General features: G+C 46.9%; 1 protein-coding gene across 5 annotated transcripts in view; it reads right to left on the reverse strand.

Annotated features, from left to right (window-relative positions):
* The window catches only part of LOC308576653 (UDP-glucuronosyltransferase 1A6-like), a 43,624-nt gene that overhangs the window by 11,509 nt on the left and 10,762 nt on the right, over positions 1-21,353 (reverse strand). For 2 of the 5 annotated variants that reach the window (XM_081176337.1, XM_081176335.1), the window contains exon 2: positions 929-1,060. In XM_081176337.1, the coding sequence (XP_081032463.1) occupies positions 929-1,060 (132 nt within the window). Of the gene's footprint in view, positions 1-928; positions 1,061-2,111; positions 3,342-6,111; positions 7,022-9,203; positions 10,083-21,353 lie in introns of those variants that run through there. The other 3 variants (XM_081176334.1, XM_081176336.1, XM_081176333.1) reach the window with 3 other exon arrangements.

A 21,353-nucleotide genomic window follows, 5' to 3' on the forward strand; every position in this document is an offset into this window, starting at 1 on the left:
CCACACCACCGCGATGCCCTCCAGTTGTTCTGAACTACAGCTCCCATCTTCCCTGACCACTGGCCAGGCTGGCTGGGGCAGATGGGAGCTGTAGTCAAAGGCATCTGGAAGTCTGAGAAAGGGCAACATGATGGAGGCCGCTAAAGCAGCGATTTCTTACTTCCAAGAAGGATGAGGCAAGTTTGGGAAATCCATTTACTATTGACTCCTTTCACTTCTTAGCAGTGAAGGAGCTGTATTCTCAGAGGAATGAGGAAAGAAGTCTCATGTTATGGTAGCAAAAAAATGCAGAAGAGGCAAAATTTCACCAGTTTATGGACTGGTAATTGATTAGCTGACATGGCTATACTACAATCTATCATCACTAAAACTTTTTCCAACAGATGTCTCTAGCCTCTGGATTTGAGGTGGTGTGCATGGATAATCTTTTAGCCCACCCTCCCCAACTTAAAGAAACAAGACCTAGTCCCTATGATCTGAAATTTAGTTGCAGAATGTTGGTTATGAAGATCAGCAGGGTTTTCTGCATTGTTCCACTTGCGGTTGCTGTACAATTAGGGGAACCCGCCGAGGGCTCAACTCTGGCAGCCTTATCTGGAATGCAGCCAAACGTGACAACTGTCAGGGAACTATTCACATCTTGTTCCCCTGTTGTCTTCTTGCAGCAATATCAGCTGTAGCTTTTGAGGAGGGTCTGAGCCAGCAGCTGGCATCTAAATTACCATGGCAATATTTCTAAAGAGCTGTATGTGAACAGCTTCCCGGTTCATGCTGTGTCAAGCTGCAAGATTGCTTGTTGGAGTGAGGCAAAGGGTTGTGTGTCAACTTCAGCTTTGGAGACACTTTTCAAGCAGACAGCAACACATGCAAAATGAACCAAAATATTTAACATCCTTCGTGAATAGAGGTTACCATTTTTCCTTCTTACCGTCTGAGGTATTGTTCCAAACGCTTCAGCAATTTCCATAGCTTTTTTCATTGGAATTTCAGAAACCATTGAACCCAAGGAAAACACCACAATGCCATGTTCGCCAGAACTGTTTACTATGGCTTCAAATTCCTAGGCAAAACAAACAAAGAAACTTTTGGTCAGCATTCTGCGTCACGTGGGAATATTTTCATCTCTCCCAAAAAGCTAAATGAAAAAGTAACCTTTGCAGGGTAAGTGTGTGTGTGTGTGTGTGTGTGTGTGTGTGTGTGTGAACATTAGACCATTTCTAGGACCAGATCCGTCTGGGGTGGGGCAGTGTGGGGTCCAGAACAAATCCTTCTGTGTAGGCCCTCCTGTTCCCCCCATCTCTCCTCTGCCCCTCCCCAGCAGGGACTCTTCCTCTCCCCCCACTTACTTTTGCTGTTGTTGTTTTGCACTACTGTAATAGTGGCAGCCTCTCCTCCTCCTCCTCCTCCTCCTCCTCCTCCTCCTCTCTCCCCTGCCCTGGCTTACATTTTTCTTTTGCCCCTGAGAAGAATTGTCCTAGACCAGCCTAATGGTCTACCTGCCCTCACATTCAGTCTTAGACATTGGTCAGGATATTGAATTTCAGGAATCTCTGTAACAACGTATCATATGCGTTCATTCATTTAGGATATTTCTAAATTGCTCTTCATCCCAGAAGTCATCACAGAGCAGGTTACAACAGAAAACACAAATGCAATAAGTACAGCAACCAATAAAAATAATAAATAATAAAGTTTTCCACATCAGCAAAGCAAGTTAGCAGGCTGACATAAATATGATATAATAAGGCGGTTCGCTAAGCTCAGCTAAGGTATTAGGCATTAGGATTTATAAGCCCAGGGCCTCTGTGCATATTATTTTAAATCTGCTGCTTGGTAATTGCATTGTGCCTCTTGATTCCAATATTAAGTCTCCCTTCCAAGTACTAACCAGGCCTGACCCTGCTTAGCTTCCGAGACCAGACAAGATCGGGCGTGTTCAGGGTAGTATGGCCGCAGACATTCTGATATTATGTCAAAAGGGAGATGGCACCATGCTATTAACTTTTCCAGTCTACTGAAATATCTCAATCCTAATCCCTTTCTCATCCTCCATTTTTAAACTGAAGTTTTGAACCGTCTCAGTAAGGGGGAGTGGAGAGGTGGATTCCGACCTGAGTTAGTGGATTTTCCTTTGCACAGTTTATACCCCCAATGAAGACCATGTTGGGCATGATAGGTCTGGGATATTCAAAAACAAAGTCATAGCGCAGAAGCCAAATTGATGCTTGACTATAAAGGTCTGCTACTGTCACATCTTGGTGCAGGAATTCCTTGTTCAGTGTTCCATAGGGTGAATAAAGAAAATGGCATATCATGAATTCCAGCGAGCCGATTAAAAAATTCTTCACTCTCTGTTTAAAGTTCATGTGATCTGTATTGCCTGAGAAAAATTTTGGGACATAAGAATGTGGGTTTGGACACTGTGTTGCCGCAAAGTCTAAACCACATGGAATTCCCCGCAAGTAGTAAATAGAAGGAAGAGATAAATACTCAGCCAAGATCTGCCCACATGGAAACACTGGATCCATAACTACAATGTTGAATTTGGTTTCTTTAAGGTAAGAAATCAGCTCTTTGTTGTATAGAAGCTGCTTGCAATTATTATACAGAAGCATTGTAATATTTCTTATTCTTGAAAATGTCCCAGTCATTCTTTCCAGGAAAGGCTGACGTGCAAAAATCCTGTGACCAAGCTTTTGGAATTCTGTCTTCAAGTATTCCTTTGAGTAGGGCACGGCAAATGTTTTCAATGTATAATGTACAGATGACTTTATCCATAAGTTCGTCTCAGGAGCAACGACAACTACTTGGTGTCCTCTCTGCTCAAGATGTTCCATAACTGGATGGATACTGAGCCAGTGACTGCCATCATGGGGTATTACCAACACCTTTCCTCCATCCGTAAGGCTCCAGAAAAAGAGAGTAAGCAAAACACAAATGCCTTGACGCATAGAAATCTTCTTGCTGGTTGCATTGTGGCATAATTCCAACCCAAAATGAAATGAATGTAAAAAAACCATTGCGAACAGCACAGGAAACAAAGCCTCTTGTGAGCCTTTAGCCCTATCTTCTTCTGCAAATATTTATTTTCTGTGACACATTTATTAAGGCAGTGTGGAATGTCTAAATCTTGGTCAAAGGTCGGTTCTACAAACCAACCTGGATTGGGTGATAAGGAGTCTGCAGGCTAGCCTGTTGCATAAGCGTCTCTACTACCACATCTGTACTCAGCCCGTGACTTCCATCCTGTGGCATCACCAACAGCTTCCCACTTCCAGCACAACGCCACAAACAGAACCAAAAGGCAAGGCCAGCAGCAGCTGGATGAGGCCTTGAATTCCTCCTTCCTATCATGGAATCAAGGAGCCCTGAACTCGCTATACGCTTTGTGTGCCTAATGTATGAAAACAAATGTTGCAGAATAAAACACTGGTGTAGCCCACAGGATCACAGATTCTAAGCATCAAGTAAATGTTTAATTTGTTGCCTCTGCTGAACCTCTTGTCAGGACAAATAGCCCATACAGTGGTACCTCGGCTTAAGTACTTATGTATTTTTTGCACCATAACACTCACTTTTTTCCTCCTAGAAAGTAAAGGGAAATGTCTGTGCGTGTTATGGAGCGAATGCCTGCGGGTGGCAGGGGGGATCTGCTGCAGTCGTGAGCAGAGGATCCATGGTTCCCCTTCCTTCCCTCCTCTGTGGTTACAAAGCATGGATCCACATGGATCCTCAGGATTTTTGCATTGGGCTACTCCAAACTCACCGTCAGATCACATGTCTGTGGCCACAGCATGAACCACAAAAATTATATATCCACTATTTCATTTAGAATATTTTTTTTCTTGTTTTCCTCCTCTAAAAACTATGTGTGTGTTATGGTCTGGTGCGTGTTATAGAGCGAAAAATACGATAATTTGTTCCGGATGTCCGTTCTTAACCTGAAACTGTTCTTAACCTGAAGCACCACTTTAGCTAATGGGGCCTCTATTGAAGCACTATTTCTGGGTGAGTGGAGTCTGTAACCTGAAGCATATGTAACCTGAAGCGTGTGTAACCTGAGGTACTACTGTATATCCAATTATAAGAGCAATGTCAACTGAGTTGATGTTTTAAATGGTTAAATGGCTCAGGACCACAGTACCCCAAGGACTGTCTATCTCAGTATGAACCGACTCAGATCCTGCAACCTCTGAGCTCCTTCTTCGTGTGCCTCCTCCACGAGAGACCAGGAGGGTGGCAACATGAGAATGGGCCTTTTCAGTAGTGGTTCCCTGTTTGTGGAATGTCATCTGGTGCCTTCATTATACATTTTTAGGTGCCAGGCAAAAACATTCTTTATCAACGAGGACTTTGGCTAATTAACAGTCTACGTCCTTTTGTGGAATCAGGGTTATTGGTTTGTTTGGGTTTTGTTCTTGTTTTGTTATGTATTTTGTGGTATTGTTCTGTATTTTTATGCTGTGAACCCCCATGAAGTCTTCAGAAGAAGGGTGGTATACACATTGAATAAATAAAATAAAACAAAACAAAATAAAATAAACCCCCAAAACCCTTTAGCCAGCAAATAAGACTATTATTTTTAAAAATCAAATACAGTACAGTGGTACCTCGGGTTACATACACTTCAGGTTACAGACTCCACTAACCCAGAAATAGTGCTTCAGGTTAAGAACTGTGCTTCAGGATGAGAACAGAAATTGTGCTCTGGCGGCGCGGCGGCAGCAGGAGGCCCCATTAGCTAAAGTGGTGCTTCAGGTTAAGAACAGTTTCAGGTTAAGAATGGATCTCTGGAACGAATTAAATACTTAACCCGAGGTACCACTGTACTCAAACTAAAAAAATACTAAGAATAAGCAGTACAATCCAGAGATCACTTGGGAAATACTCAAACAAAGGACTGCTCCACACAGGAGTTTACTGTCAATTTTCTGTTAGTCATGTGTATTAGTAGAGTTTTTTGCAATCTCCATTTGACATCATTCTGAGCAAAAAGCCAGCACCATCCCCCCAATTTCCATTTAATCTAGATTTCCCACTTCCTAAATAATTGGATAAGTAAAAATGGCCAAGTACAAAACCACAGTTGCTGACGGCTTGGAAGCTCCTTACTGCACTTGTGGGGGGGGGTGTCACATGGGTGGTTTCCTTATCACTGCTCACCTGAACAATTCTTGGGTTTCAAATAATGATGACTACAGTTCTTGAAGGTAGATTAGCAAAGATACCATACATATGTTTCTCCTCTTGCAGATTGGATGACCTTCCTCACTATCTGTTCAGTTGTATACAGTAAGCCCACAGTTTACGCAGGGGTTATGACTCTCAGAAAGAAAGAAAGAAAGAAAGAAAGAAAGAAAGAAAGAAAGAAAGAAAGAAAGAAAGAAAGAAAGAAAGAAAATACCTGCATCACTGTAAGCAATGCTAGGCTCGCATTTCTGCTTCTACCTTTGCATCTAAGCAACAGCTCAAAACTCCTTCTAGCTATGTGGGGGACTGTTTCTCCTATCCAAACTCACTTTCTGTTTTTCTCACAGCAGATTTCACAAACCCTCAGCTTGCTGAAAGGCATTTTCAGCAGTTAGGTAGGTGATCAGTACAGCAAAGGACAGTACCATAGCTCAGGGGCAGAACAGATACCTGATGGGGAACATGTCTCCAGCTCAGTCCGTGGCAGTTAGGGGGTAGAACTCACCTGTAAAAGTACCAGCCTAACCAGTTTCTTCCTTGGGCCTTTCAGACGAATTCCCTTCCCCTGCAGGTCTGAAGCAACATGGACACTCAAGAAAGCAGTAAAGCTAACAGGCTTTTCAGTTCTGAACAATAATTGGAACAACAGAGTTTTTGGTGCATGAACGAACCGGAAAGTGCCTTAGCTCTTCTCTAAAATTATTATTGCTGGAATCTACCACTACATTTGCACTAAAGAGTTGGTGGTAATGAAAAAAAAGAAAAAAGCTTTGTTCCATCAATGGAGCAACTAGGATGTCTATGTCCTAACACTTAAGTAGATGCACAATAGGAAATATCATTCATGAAGGATAAGGCAACTGCCAAAAGGTCACGAAAGGTGGCAAATAAACAACAATTTCACCATAAAGAATTGCAAACCTTGGATAATGGCTTCTTCTGGGCACAGTTAATGCCTCCAATGAAGACCATGTTGGGCATCACTGGTCTGGGGTAATCAACTGCAAAGTCTTGTCTAATTAGCCAAATGGATGCCTTACCAAAAAGTTCTAAGAGTGTAATTTTCCTTTGCAGAAATTCAGTTGCCAGATGTTCGTATTTTCCATAATATGAGTAACAATATAAAGAAGCTAACATCGACATTAAAACATTCTTCACACGCTCAGTAAATGTCATATGATCTGAGTAAGTTGTATAATCCTGTGGGATGTAAGAAATGGGGCTTGGACACTGAGCAGCTTGGAAGTCCAAATGACATGGAAGTCCACGTAAGAAGTAGACTGTAGGCAAGGAAAGATATTCAGCAAGGATTGGACCGCAAGGCAGCACAGGATCAGAAAACACAGCATCAAAGTCGCTCTGCTGGAGGAACTGGATGAGTTCTCTGTCATATAAAAGATGCTGACAAGCAGAAACAAACATGGTAGTAACTGGAGATATGTTTATATACAACTGTACCATGTTCTCTAGGAAATTCAGATTCTTAAGAGCATTCTCAGTCATCAAACTCAGAAGTTCATTCATCTTCTCTTGGGTGTAAGGCATGGAATGTGTTCTTACAGTGAAATGCTCAGAAGACGTTTGCATGACCAAAGTGTTTTCTGGCATCACAACCACAACCTCATGTCCTTTTTGCGCAAGCATCTCAACTACCACTTGCATGCTCAGCCAGTGACTTCCATCTTGAGGCAACACCAACAGCTTCCCACTTTCGGCACAATGCCACAAGGAGAACCAAAAGGCAAGTCCAGCAACCAGTTGAGACCTTGAATTCAGCCTGGCCATCGTGGTATCAAGACGTCCTGACTTCCTTACACGCTTTGTGCCTAATATATGAAAGCAGATGTTGCAAGTATATAACGGTGCAGCCAATGGACTCACTCATACTAAGCATCAAGTAAATGTTTAATGTGTGCCCTTCACTGATGCTACTTTTATCAGGACCAAAGGCTGTGCATGAAATAACATTGAACAGATAAGAACAGGGCCAACCAAGTTCATGTTGTACGTTAACAACAACAAAAAAGAAAACTCTTCAGCCACAAGAGTTGTAGAAGATGATTTAGCACAATTATGTGGTGTGCTTCTGTAACCCTCAGATTTTAAAATGTTAACTAGAATAAGCAATGATTATCTACCAATCAATAGTTGGAACATGTCCAGACAAATAAAGGGCTTCTCCCCATGCCCGTTTACTGTGCCTTTGCTCTTAGTTATGTGAGCAAGGTTTTTCAATGTGTACACATCATCCTTAACAAAATGGCAGCCCCAAATTCCTACACATTTAATCCAGATTTTCCCAATCCATGGATAATCCACCGAGGAAAAATGGCCCAGTACAAAAATGTAGTCACTGCTGACAGGGAAGCTTCTTTGATGGAATCTACACACATATAAAAACTGTTCTGAAAATGCTTTTTGAAAAGTGTTTTTAAAAATACGTTGAATTTTCCATAAGGCTCACTATTGCCATCTAGTGTCACATTGTATATTACACTTAAAACACACGTAAATATTTTATTTGCAGCTGTATAGCTGAGTCTTTGGTGCACTTTATTTTTGGGGGAAGGTAGTTTGTCATGTACCCCTCTGGGTAGGAGGGGCTTTTATTTTCATACCCCTTACCTGTATATGCTGCTCAGCTGACTACAAACAAGCCATTTCGTTTCCAGTGACCAAAATGCTGCTGCACACTGAAGGCACAACAAAAACACACCTGAAGGCTATAACTACTGCAACAATATTCAACAACAACAACAAGAGCACGGAGGTCTTGTGCAGGCCTGCCCTGGCACAGGAAGCCAGTGTTAATTCTGTTTAAAAATATACACCATGTCTCTGCAAAAAGACAAGAAAAACACCCCACAAGCCTCTATTTTGCCCATCAGAAATTGGCTTGAACTGGTATTTATCTGCCCCCCCCCCCCAGTTTAGCCATCTGTCCCCACCCCCCTTTGCAGCCACCACAAATCAAGAGCTCTGGGACTTTGCTGCTGCCACTCTCTGTTCCACCCCCATTCCGCTGAGCAGCAGCACTGCCACTGCTGGGAGGGCACTTCTTTCCCAAACACACAACACACACTGGAAAATAAAAAAATTCCTTCCAGTAGCACCTCAGAGACCAACTAAGTTTGTTATTCGCATTCTGAACCAGGTAACTACAATATCACTAATTTCAAAAGTTATAGCAACCAGTTAGTAGACATGTTTGTTGAAAAAAGTTGGATTTTCAGATTGCCAATTTGTTGTAATTGTTTAAGCTGGTCCTCTCTGTGATTTTTTTTTAATTGCTTTGATTTAAACCAGTCCCCTCTGCATTCAGGTCTGTAGTTCAAGTTTGTGAACAGCTATGTGAGAAGGAAGCAATCCTCCCCATCAAAAATATCCACCTATAAGCAATTGTCCTGAAGCAAAATATTTGGTTGATGAGTTCAAATAAATCTTTAATGCATGTCTTCCTGAGACCCCTGCCCAATTCTGTGGGTTTCCTGCAACATCTGCCTTTTGTATTCAAAAGGGATGTTGAATCCTCCACTGATTCAGCCTCCTAGAGCTCCTGCTCCCTGGCTTCAGGAGCGCCCCCTTGCCTCCCACATGGAGGGGGCCCAGTGTTTTGTGATGTCACGTCATGCCCCCCTCTGCGTGTCCCACAAGTGCTCGCCTGGAGGTGAAGAATAGAGGGCGCAGAGGGCAATATTCACCCTCTGTGCGACCCACCCCCACCCAGCACTGTTTTGTCTAGAAAAAAAGAACTGCATAGGAATCTCGATTTACTGAGTCAGACCTCTGTTCTGTGTAGCTCAGTATATTCTGCATGGATTGGAAGCTGCTCTCCTGGGCTTCAGAAAGGGGTCTTTTCCTGCCCTACCTGGAAATGCCCCAGGGGACCTGGAATCTTCTGATGGAAAGCTCTACCACTGAGCTACAATAAATTGCTGTAGTTGACATACAGAAAGACAGAGGGCGTAACACCAATAAAATAACTACAAATGTCATGATAAAGTGTTACAAACCTTGGATAATGGCTTCTTCTGGGCACAATTAATCCCTCCAATAAAGACCATGTTGGGCATCACAGGTCTGGGGTAATCAAATGCAAAGTCATACCTCAGCAACCAAAGGGATGCTTTACTAAAAAGTTCCAAGGTTGTAATCTTCCTCTGCAGAAACTCAGTAGCAAGCTGTTCATATTTTTCATAAAATAAGTAGCAAACTAAAGAATTGAACTGAGTCATTAAAACATTCTTCACACGCTCAGTAAATGTCATATGATCCGAGTAAGTTGTATAATCCTGTGGGATGTAAGAAATGGGGCTTGGACACTGAGCAGCTTGGAAGTCCAAATGACATGGAAGTCCACGCAAGAAGTAGACTCTAGGCAAGGAAAGATATTCAGCAAGGATTGGACCGCAAGGCAGCACAGGATCAGAAAACACAGCATCGAAGTTGCTCTGCTGGAGGAAGTGGATGAGTTCTTTGTCGTATAAAAGATGCCGACAAGCAGAAACATACATGGAAACACTATGAGATATATTTCTATAGAATTGAACAACCTTCTCCAGGAGGTGATCATTATTAAAAATATTCTCACCTATTGCCCTGTAAAATTCGTCCAACTGCTCCTGGGTGTAAGGCACGGAATGTGTTCTTACAGTGAAATGCTCAGAAGACGTTTGCATGACCAAAGTGTTTTCTGGCATCACAACCACAACCTCATGTCCTTTTTGCGCAAGCATCTCAACTACCACTTGCATGCTCAGCCAGTGACTTCCATCTTGAGGCATCACCAACAGCTTCCCACTTTCGGCACAATGCCACAAGGAGAACCAAAAGGCAAGGCCAGTAACCAGTTGAGACCTTGAATTCAGCCTGGCCATCGTGGTATCCATAAGTCCTGACTTCCTTATACGCTTTGTGCCTAATATATGAAAGCAGATGTTGCAAGTATAATGTTGGTGCAGCCAATGGACTCACTCATACTAAGCATCAAGTAAATGTTTAATGTGTGCCCTTCACTGATGCTACTTTTATCAGGACCAAAGGCTGTGCATGAAATAACATTGAACAGATAAGAACAGGGCCAACCAAGTTCATGTTGTACGTTAACAACAACAAAAAAGAAAACTCTCCAGCAGCAAGAGGTGTTGAAGATGATTTAGCACAATTATGTGGTGTGCTTCTGTAACCCTCAGATTTTAAAATGTTAACTAGAACAAGCAACACAGAACAAAAAGGCAAGGCCAGTGGCTTGTTGAGACCTTGAATTCATCGTTCCTGTCATGGTAACAAGAAGCCCTGACTTTGATATACTGTATGCCTAATGCACAAAATCAGATGTTGCTGAGTATAATATTGGTGTAGCCCACAGCATCACTGATTCCAAGCGTCAGGTAAATGTTTAATTAATGTCCTCCGCTGATCTTATGACCGAGGCTACATTCAAACTTACTAAATAGATAAGAATAGGGCCAAATGAGTTTATGTTGTACATTAACGAAACATATCTCTTCAGTAGCAATATTTGCCTGCAGATGATTCAGCATAAGTTTGTAGTTTTATCCTGTAGCTCGCAGAGGTGAGGCAGTATAGTTACCATAATGTCATATATTGTACTCTTTTTTGTGAGCTTCCTATGGAGCATCAACTTTATTGGTGCTAGAAAGGGGACCTCCCTAAACCCGATAAATTAATAAATGGTAGAATTCTGATTATTTGGGATATGAAGGCAAAATACAAGCTGTAGAAGTATTCCTGGGCTAGCTTATGCAAAATAATCTGGCAATGTAGGGCCATTAAAAACAACACAGGGCCATTGGCAAGGCAAGAGTCCTTTCCCCTGCCCTGAGGTGTGAACAGATATGGGGAGGTGGGGTTGGAAGGTTGACAGGGTAACTGGATGTCCAAGGAGCCAGCCTCTGCATTGGGGGGCAATGTGACATTGTGCAATGTGCTGATGTCCCATGTGCAACACCATCGGAATATTGAGGGGGGCTGCCCCTCAAAAAAAAATTTAAAAATTCAGGGGGCCGAAACTGCCTTGGCCCCTAGAAGTTGGTGCCTGTGCTGGGTGTGATGTCACAGAAGAGTTTGGGGCCTTTGGCACAAGGCTTGGAATAGCTGAGAACAAAGGACAGAACCATTTGGGCAGGCTGGCTGAAGGGAGGCTGGGAGAGAGGCCTTGGACTCCAGGGCTGCACTGCTGTGGGGAACAAGCCTCTTTTGACGCAACCATACGGTAAGATCTGGACTCCCTCCAGGCAGGTGTAAAGAGGTGAATAAACCATATTTCTTAAAGCTACGACAGCCTGCAGTGTGTCTTCAATTCCCCAAAGGAGCACAGACCCTGGTTTAGGGCCAATACTTCTGGAATCCTGTGCACGGCTCAGCAGGAATTGGGGTGGCCGGTAACAATATTAAAGAAAACATAATCTCTTGTACATATTCCTATGTAAAAGAGAGGACAAGCGGAGCTGGAATATCTTATTTCTGATATCAAGCATTACAGCTAGCAACTCATTATTGTGAGTTTCCTCATAGAGAGGAAAGGCAGAAATTAAAGGTATTATACAGCCTACCCCCATGACCACCCAGAGCGAGGCAGATTGCAGAGGCAGCAGCAGATAGACCCAGCATCAGCACCAGGAGTAGCCACTGCCAATTGCTGCATCATCCTCTCTTGTTACTTAAAAAAAAAATTCTTAGTCCGATGGCAGCAAGCCAGTGTAGCATATGGTAACAGACATTCATTTTAATATTTTTATTTTAAATATATATTGAGATGTATTCAATTCTCCCTCTGTTTGCTTCGTGCAATGAGTGTTTCCTCTGCTTCCCACATCCATCTCCAGAATATGCAACGGAGGGACTTCCAACCATCTGGAGTTGATTTTGAGGGGGTTTTTTGGGGCAGGGGTGGGCTGGAAGGGAATAGGAAAGGACAGAGTTCCACTGCCTGCACAAAGTCCATTGCATTGGTGAAGCTTCAGCACTGGGTATCACCCACTATCCTTTTTTTACATGAAAATAGTGCTTAGCTCCAGACAAACATGTTTGGCATCAGTGGAGCAGAAACAAAAGCAAATCAGTTTGTCAAAGATCCCAACATATTGAGTAGAGTTGCTACCTCCTTAATGACACTAGTCAAGGCACAGATCATAGCATAATGCAGGTGACGGAGGTCCTGTAAAATTGCAGATATATAGTAATTTCATGAGAAAGTGTTTCAAACCTTGGATAATGCCTTCTCTGTTCAGAGTTTATCTCTCCAATTAAAACCATGTCTGAGGTAATCAAATGCACCAGTCTGAGGTAATCAAATGCAAATTCATACCTCAGCGACGAAAGGGATGTTTTACTTTAAAAAAAATCCAAGATTGTAATCTTCCTCTCCAGAGATTCAGAAGCAAGATACACATATTTTACAAATAAATAAATAAATAAATAAAGTCCAAAATAAAGAATTTTAAACCATCATTAAAATGTTTGTTACATGCTCAGTAAATGTCATATGATCTGAATAAACTGTATAAGTTCCTTGATAAACTAACGGGAAGGATCCGAAACCGGCGGGACCAGAAGTTTACCAAGGACTGGAGTAAATTTACGGATTATTTGAAAAGTATTTGTGACGACCAGATGACGTTTGTAGGTTTGCAAGAAGTTCTGTGAGGAATAATATTAGAAATATTGCAAAAATGGAGAAGGAGACGTGATATGTTAAGAGATGTAAAGACAATAGTAAGTTAGGAAATGCATAGGAAGTGATTAAGACAGAGGATTATCAGAGGTGCTGATGGAAGTCCAATAAGAATGTATTTGTGATAAATTGTGTGGTATGTTTTATAATTTTGCATGTTAAAAACCAATAAAAATATTTTAAAAAATAAAATAAATAAAAAAGAATAAACTGTGTAAGTTCCTGAGATATAAGGCAAGGGGCTTGGATTCTGGGCTGCTTCAGAATTCAAACCATATGGAAGTCTATGCAAGAAGTAGACTATAATCAAGGAAAGATATTCCACCCAAGGAGCATGGGATCCTAAGATATGGCATCAAAGTTGCTCTGCTAGCTCTCTGTCATACAAGTAGAAGCAAACATGGAAATAATCTGAGATATGTTTTTAAATACTTGAACAACCTTTTCCAGAAGTGAGAATTATTTAAAACATTCTGACCTACTGTACAGTAAAATTCACCTAAGCAGGCAGGGGCATGGTGTGTGCCCTGGGGGCATGGCACGTTGCCCCCAGGGGCATGGCGCGCATCCCGGGGGTCTGGTATGCCACCCGCGAGGGCATGGTGCACCGCCCGCAGGGGCGTGGCACATGTTCTGGGGGTGTGACGCGCCACCTGGGGGGCGTGGCACCTGGCGCACACGTGGGGATGTACGGCGCGTGTCCAGGGGGCGCCGCGATGGCACCCTACCGGAATAGTGGTGCCGGGGGCAGTCTGCTCCCTTTGCACTCCCGTTCCTCTGCCAGTGGCCCTGAACTCATCAAGTAAGTGTTTAACGTGTTGACTCTGCTGAACCTATAGCCACCAGCATTAGACCATTATCTAATCATAAGAATTCCAGTCGAGTTATTTACATTAACGAAATCTTAAGTTACTACAGTTATAGAAGATGATTCATCACAGTTAAACACTTTGGTTTTGTAACAAGCGGAGGTCATAAAAGTTCATAACTACTTGCTGAAGATGTTAAAGGTTACTACATTCCAGCAAGATGAATATTTTGTTCTTTTTTTCTTTAAAGTTTATTAAATTTCTCGCTCCTAAATTTTTCGTCATGTACATGGTGATGTCTAGGTGGTGCTTTTTATCACCACACACCTTCTGTGTGCTGCTCACCTAAATACAATCCAGCAACAACTCAACTCAAATGGTCTTAATTCGTCCATTGCAGGGGTCAGTAACCATTTTCAGCCGTGGGCCGGTCCACCATCCCTCAGACTATGTGGTGTGCCAGACTATAATGAACGAATAAAATAATGAACGAATTCCTATGCCCCACAAATAACCCAGAGATGCATTTTAAATAAAAGCACACATTCTACTCATGTAAAAACATGTTGATTCTATATCAACCCCTATCTTTCCACAAGTGGAATTGCTCATACCTCTTCCAGTTTGAAGGCTGGATGATTCCAATATGGAAAGAGCAGAGAGGTGCCCTGGGCCAGAGAACCCTTACACTTCCTCCACATTATCAATGCTCTCTTCAAAAAAAGATGAGATACATCCCTTAATATAGGTCTAGATATACTAAGAAACAGCAGCACACATATTGAAGGACTAAAGGTAAAGGTAAAGGTACCCCTGCCCGAACGGGCCAGTCTTGACAGACTCTGGGGTTTGTGCGCCCATCTCACTCTATAGGCCGTGGGCCAGCGCTGTCCGGAGACACTTCCGGGTCACGTGGCCAGCGTGACAAAGCTGCATCTGGCGAGCCAGCGCAGCACACGGAACGCCGTTTACCTTCCCGCTGGTAAGCGGTACCTATTTATCTACTTGCACCCAGGGGTGGTTTCGAACTGCTAGGTTGGCAGGCGCTGGGACCGAGCAGCGGGAGCACACCCCGCCGCGGGGATTCGAACCGCCGACCTTTCGATCGGCAAGCCCTAGGCGCTGAGGCTTTTACCCACAGCGCTTAGAGGGAATTAATTCATAGGGTCTCTTTGACTATTCTAATTAGCTTCTTTAGATGAAAAGCCTCATGATAGTACTTCAGGATCAGGCATTCTCAGTCCTTCCTTCATCCAAGGTCTATAGAGGGTCTTATTGGTCACATGACCACGCTTCCCCGGGCATGAAGTGATTTAATATCTCATCCGGGAGTACTCCCAAGATGGCGACGAAGTAAGACGCGCTTGCCAGAGCTCCCCCCCTTTCCAAGTTCCTGCTGTAAGTTACTCAGCTCCTATTTTTCTCTGGAAGTTGGCACGATAATGTTTTGATGATAACGCCGGGAATTCACCCTGTGGAAGCTTGCAAAGCCAGCGCCATAAATCTCCTTAATAAGCTTCACTAACAACCTGATTAGCTGTAACTTGGGCAGCCACCGGCCGCACTTCCCTGGCCTTCCACCAGCTCTTGCTTAACCTTTGAAGGACTCTTGGGTAACCGAGCCGCTCAAGGGGTTTAGCATGATGAATCTAAAACGTGGCTGTACCTCTTCTGTGGAAGACCGTTCCTTTAATGCCTCAGAACCTATGTCTAAGGTCTCGAAGCCTACTGGGCCGGATTCACTACCCAAGATCTTAGAGCCTTCTATCTCATCATTGGAGGAGTTTTTCTGCAACCTTGTGCCTCCTTCACCTGTTACTTCCAAGCAGTTAGATTGCCTACATGATCCTGCAATGACTCCAAACAACCTTTTAAACACCTCCAAGCAGGTAGACTGCCCATGTGACCCTGCAACGACTTCTAATACTCCCTTGCCAGGAGACAAATCGCTGTTGGATATGACCTCCAGCCCAGATGGCCTCTCTCCCTACTCCGACCCTCATCGTAAATCTTTATGTGATATAGTACGATCAGTGGAGCTGAGGACTTTGCAGAAATTTTGCCTGCACTTGGCTGACGAAATAAAGGTGCTATCACCTTCCATCAATATGTTAGAGGGAAAACTAAATGCCTTCACCAAAACCCCTGTCTCGATTTTGAATCCGCCATTAAATCATCAGGGACCTGATAATCATGAGGCACAGAGCCTAAGTAGGGGGCAGCAGCTAGTAAACCTCCAACTCACCCCTAACAATATATGCTTGAACATCGCTCACTCCTGCTTCCCCTATTATGCCTGGAGAAATTGTAAAGCTGCTGTGATCTCATTGCGAAGGTTGACCAGGTCCTACTTGGCCCAGGGTGGTCTTCTATCATTAGAATGGCTGCCAGAGACTCCAAAATTTAAGCGCTTGTTGCTCAAGTTCGACTCGCCCAGGCTTCCTGCACTTTTGAGCAAACTTTAAAATCGTCTCAACGGGTTTGGAATCTTTCCACAAATATGCTTCTTTAACAACTGTAGGGGCATTATTGGGAAAATCCCAAATTCAGCAAACTTGGTTAGCAGGCCTACAAGGAGAACAAACTATCGAAATGGATGGAGGACGACAATATCATTGCCGATGAACAGGCGGGTTTTCGCCCTGGAAGATCTACCACAGACCAAATATTAACCTTGAATCACCTGGCGGAAAAGTATGCCGGCAAAGCCCCAAAGGTTCTTCATGTGGCTTTTATTGACCTTAAGCAGGCATTTGATCGAATCTCTAGAAAGCAGCTATGGACAAAACTGGCTGCTACAAAGATTGATCGTCGTCTCCTTCATCTGATTATCAGCCTCCATACAAACACCTTTCTGAGAATCAGGCTAGACAATAAAGGCCTAGTCTCCAACCCTGTTACCACCACTAGAGGGGTAAGACAGGGTTGTCTATTGGCCCCAGCATTGTTTAATTTTTACATTAACTCACTGGTGACCCACATGGCCAATGATGCTTTCCACCCCCCCAAATTAGCAGGCCGATCTCTGAATGTTCTTCTGTATGCGGATGACGCCGCACTTCTTGCCAGATCCCCTATTGGACTGAGGAGAATGCTGCAAGCTCTACATGAATACTGTGATCAGCATGAGCTCCAACCCAACTATGCTAAGACCAAGATCATGGTCTTCTCTGCCCGACCGAGACTCCATCAATGGTCGATGAATGGGATCCCCTTAGAGCAGGTTAACTGCTTTAAATATTTGGGACAAGTAATACGGTCAAATAGGTCTTTTCTGGCCCATAGTGTGCTGGTCCCGGGGGTAAGGTACCGTGAGTGTAGCAGAGTCCACACGAAGCGGGGCGAGGTCCGATGCAGAGAGACGGGCGGGGAACAGGAACACTGGAACAGAAGGCTGAGCAGGTAACAGGAACACCGGATGGTCGGGAACAGGAGGCCGAGCAGGGAACAGGAGTACTGGATAGTCAGGAACAGGAAGCCGAGCAGGGAACAGGAGTACCGGTTAGTCAGGAACAGGAGGCCGAGCAGGGATCAGGATCACAGGAAGGTCCGAAGCCAACAACGACGTTGCTCCCGCAACCTGGGGCCGGGATGAGTGGGCTTTTATCCTCTTCTAAGGTCAGGGGCGGTCCCGACCCCCAGGAGCCCCGCCTCCTCTGGCCTTAAGGCGAGCACTCCTCCTGGGGGCAACCAGTTCCCTTCGCCTCTCTGCCCTAAGCCTCTGCAGATCAGGAGAGGCCGAAGGGTTACTGGGCCCTGGAGGAGGCTCACCTGTGGCCACTGAGTCTTCCAGCACCTCTGGGGCCAGAATGGCTTCACCTGGTGCCTGCTCTTGAGTTTCCTCAGCATCTAGGCCTTGCCCCAGTTCAGCCGGCCCTGGAGGCGGGGACTCCTGTGCCGGCTGGGATTCCTCCGGATCGCTCTCAGACTCGGAATCCCAGGCCATCACACCATCCCCCCTCCCAGCCCCCCCCCTCACTTGAGGGTCCGGACCCGGCTTGCTGGGGTACGCCGCATGAAACTCTCGGATGCAGGCAGGCGCGTGGACGTTGGCCGCTGGTTCCCAGGAACGGTCCTCTGGCCCATACCCCTTCCAGTCAATGAGATACTGCAGCCTTCCCCTGCGGTATCGGGAGTCCAGAATGCGTTCCACCTCGTACTCAGGCTCTCCCTGCACCAAAACTGGCTGCGGTCGGGGACGGTCCGGGTGGAACTCGTCGGGTGGGGCCACCGGACTCAGAAGGGACCTGTGGAATACCGGGTGAACCTTCAGGTGTGCTGGCAACCGGAGACGGAATGCCACAGGCGAGACCTGGTTCACGATAGGGAACGGGCCGGTGAACCGGGCGTCCAGCTTCCGCGAAGGTCGAGAAGGGTGGAGGTGGCGAGTGGAAAGCCACACCAGGTCCCCGACGTGAAGTTCCGGCCCCACCTGGCGGTGGCGGTCGGCCTGGACCTTGTACGCCTCCTTGGCCTGGCGCAGCTGCTCCATCAACAGCTGTTGCTGGGACTGGAGCTCCTGAAGCCACTCTGTCACCGCAGGGACCGCAGATGCCGGCAGCACATCCGGAAACAACCGCGGATGAAAACCATAACTGGCTTGGAACGGGGTCTGCTGGGTGGACGCATTCACCGCGTTGTTATAAGCGAACTCCGCCAACGCTAGGTGGTCGACCCAGTCGTCCTGCTGGTAGCTGCAGTAACACCGGAGGTACTGTTCCAGCACCGCGTTCGCCCGTTCCGTCTGGCCATCAGTCTGTGGGTGGTAAGCAGATGAGAGACAGACCTCTGTCCCGAGGGCCTGGTGCAAAGCACGCCAAAGCCGGGACGTGAACTGAACGCCACGGTCGGACACTACACGCTCAGGTAGGCCATGCAGGCGGAAGACATGCTGAAGGTACAGCTGCGCAGTTTCCTTAGCTGAGGGTACGGATGGGCAGGGGGCACAGTGCACCATCTTCGTGAAGTGGTCGGAGAAAACTAGAAGGCAGGTGCAGCCACGAGACGGGGGTAACTCCACTACAAAGTCCAAAGAAACTGTGTGCCAAGGGCGTGGTGGAACCGGCAGCGGCTGAAGAAGGCCGGGGGGTCGGCCCGTAGGCCCCTTGGCCCGCCTGCAGACGTCACAACCAGCGACGTAGCGAGCCACGTCGGCCTTCAAACGGGGCCACCAAAACTCACGGCTTACCAGATGGGTGGTCCGATACCGCCCAAAGTGCCCCGCCGCTGGAGCATCATGGGTCATCCGGAGAATCTCAGCCCGCAGCGGCCCTGATGGGATGTACAGGCGCCCGTGGTGCAGCAGAAGACCCTGATGCGAGACCAGCCCTGGATACTGAGGGCATGATCCTTCGGCCAGTTCCCGGAGTCGTTCCTGGGCCCAAGCGTCGACCCGCTGCTGTTCCCGCACCCGAGCCTGCAGTGGCTCAACCTCCTGGGTGGCCAGGAATGCAGCTGGTGGTAGGATCGTGGTGGGTGCTGCTTGCTGAACCGTGTCTACGTTGTCTTCGGGTTTCCGGGACAGGGCATCCGCCTTCTGGTTTTGGGAGCTAGGGATGTAGCGGATCCGGAACTGGAACTGGGAAAAGAACAACGCCCACCGGATCTGCCTTTGGTTCAGCTTGCGGGTGGTCTGGAGGTATTCCAGGTTCCGGTGGTCGGTTCTCACCTCCACCGGGTGTCGTGCTCCTTCAAGATGATGGCGCCAAACCTCAAAGGCCACCTTGATGGCCAGTAGTTCCCGCTCCTACACGGTATAGTTACGCTCCGCTGGGAGGAGCTGGCGGGAATAGAAGGCGCAGGGTAAAAGTGGCGCTTCCGGTCCGTGCTGCTGAGACAAGACGGCACCGAGAGCCGTACTGGAGGCGTCAGTCTCTACCACAAAGGGTCGAGAAGGATCCGGATGTTGCAAGATTGGCGCTCTCTGTAAACAGGCCTTCAACCCTTGAAACGCCTCCTCCGCCTCCTCGTCCCAGGAAAACGACGTCTTGGGGCGCAGTAGTCGGGTCAACGGGGTGGTGCGGTGAGCATAGTCCGCAATGAAGGTCCGGTAATAGTTGGCGAACCCCAGGAAACGTTGTAGGTCCTTGCGGTTCCGAGGTGCCGCCCATTCTCGAACCGCTGCCACCTTCCCAGGATCCATCTGCACCCCACCTGGTGAGAGTCGGTGACCCAGGAAGTCCACTGACCGCTGATCAAACTCGCACTTGCTGAGCTTTGCGTACAGACAATGCTCGCGCAAGCGCTGCAGCACGGTCCGGACATGGTCTTCGTGGCACGCCGGGTCACGGGAGTAAACCAGAATGTCATCCAAGTACACCACCACGTACTTGTCTAGCAAGTCCTGGAACACGTGGTTGATGTACCGTTGGAACACAGCAGGCGCGTTGCACAAACCAAAGGGCATAACCAGGTATTCGAACTGTCCGTACCGGGTCCCAAATGCGGTCTTCCACTCGTCCCCGGCGCGGATCCGAATCAAATTGTAGGCACCCCGGAGGTCTAGCTTGGTGAACACCTGCGCCCCTTGCACCCGCTCCAGTAACTCCGAAATAAGGGGCAAAGGGTACCGGTCCGGGATGGTAATTTTGTTCAGGGCCCGGTAATCATGGCAAAGGCGGAGCTCCCCACATTTCTTTTTAACAAAGAGCACTGGCGCAGCAGTGGGCGAGGTAGAAGGCCTAATGAACCCACGCTCCAGGTTCTTGCGCAAGAAGTCCTGTAAAGCCTCGCGCTCTGGCTCTGTTAACGAGTATAAGCGACTCACCGGTAGAGGCGCTCCGGGCTGGAGGTCTATGCCACAGTCAAAGGACCGATGCGGCGGCAGCTGGTCTGCCCCCCGTTCCTCAAACACGTCGTGATAGTCCCGGTATTCAGCGGGGAGCATTGCCGCAACCTCCTCCGTGGGCGCAGCTGCTAGCATCTCAGTCTCAGCAGGAGAACTGGGGTCTGGGAAGTGTACAGTCCGTTTGACCCAGTCAATCCGCACATTGTGAGCCTCCAGCCAGTCCATCCCAAGCACCAGGGGGAACCGGGGCATGGAGGCAATATCCAGAGTTCGCATCTCACGGTGCTGCTGGAGGCACAGGACCAGGGGCTGGGTCTCCTGAGTGACGGCACCCGAACGCAGGGGCCGTCCGTCGATTGCCTCCACCTGCACCGGTTCTGGCTTGTTCCGAAGTGGTACCCGATGCTGGGCAGCAAAAGCAGCGTCCATATACGAGTGGGTTGCGCCCGAATCCACCAGCGCATGGGTAAGAATCCATGGCCCTCCTGGAGGGTATAGATGTACCGGAACCATAAGGTGTTGTAATTCAATTGGTGCGGCCCCATTCTGTGCGGTTTGGGACCCCCGGTAGCTAGGGCCATCAGCTACTGGGGTTGGCGGTTTCCCTGCGGCTGGCGTTTCTCAGGGCAAGACCGAGCGAAGTGTCCACTTCCGCCACAGTAAAGACAGAGATTTCCCTCCCGACGCCGCGCCTTCTCTGCGGGGGAAAGGCGTGGCCGCACTGCCCCGAGCTGCATAGGCTCCTCCGCTAACTCAGTTGTGACCGTGGGGCTGCCGGAAAAAGCTGGTGCCGTGAACTGGAAGTGTCGGCGACCCCGGGCCTGACGACGATTCTCCAACCGGTCGTCTATTTGTAGACTCCGTTGAATGA

Source organism: Podarcis bocagei (assembly GCF_964188305.1).
Source record: "Podarcis bocagei genome assembly, chromosome: 1".
NCBI lineage: Eukaryota > Metazoa > Chordata > Lepidosauria > Squamata > Lacertidae > Podarcis > Podarcis bocagei.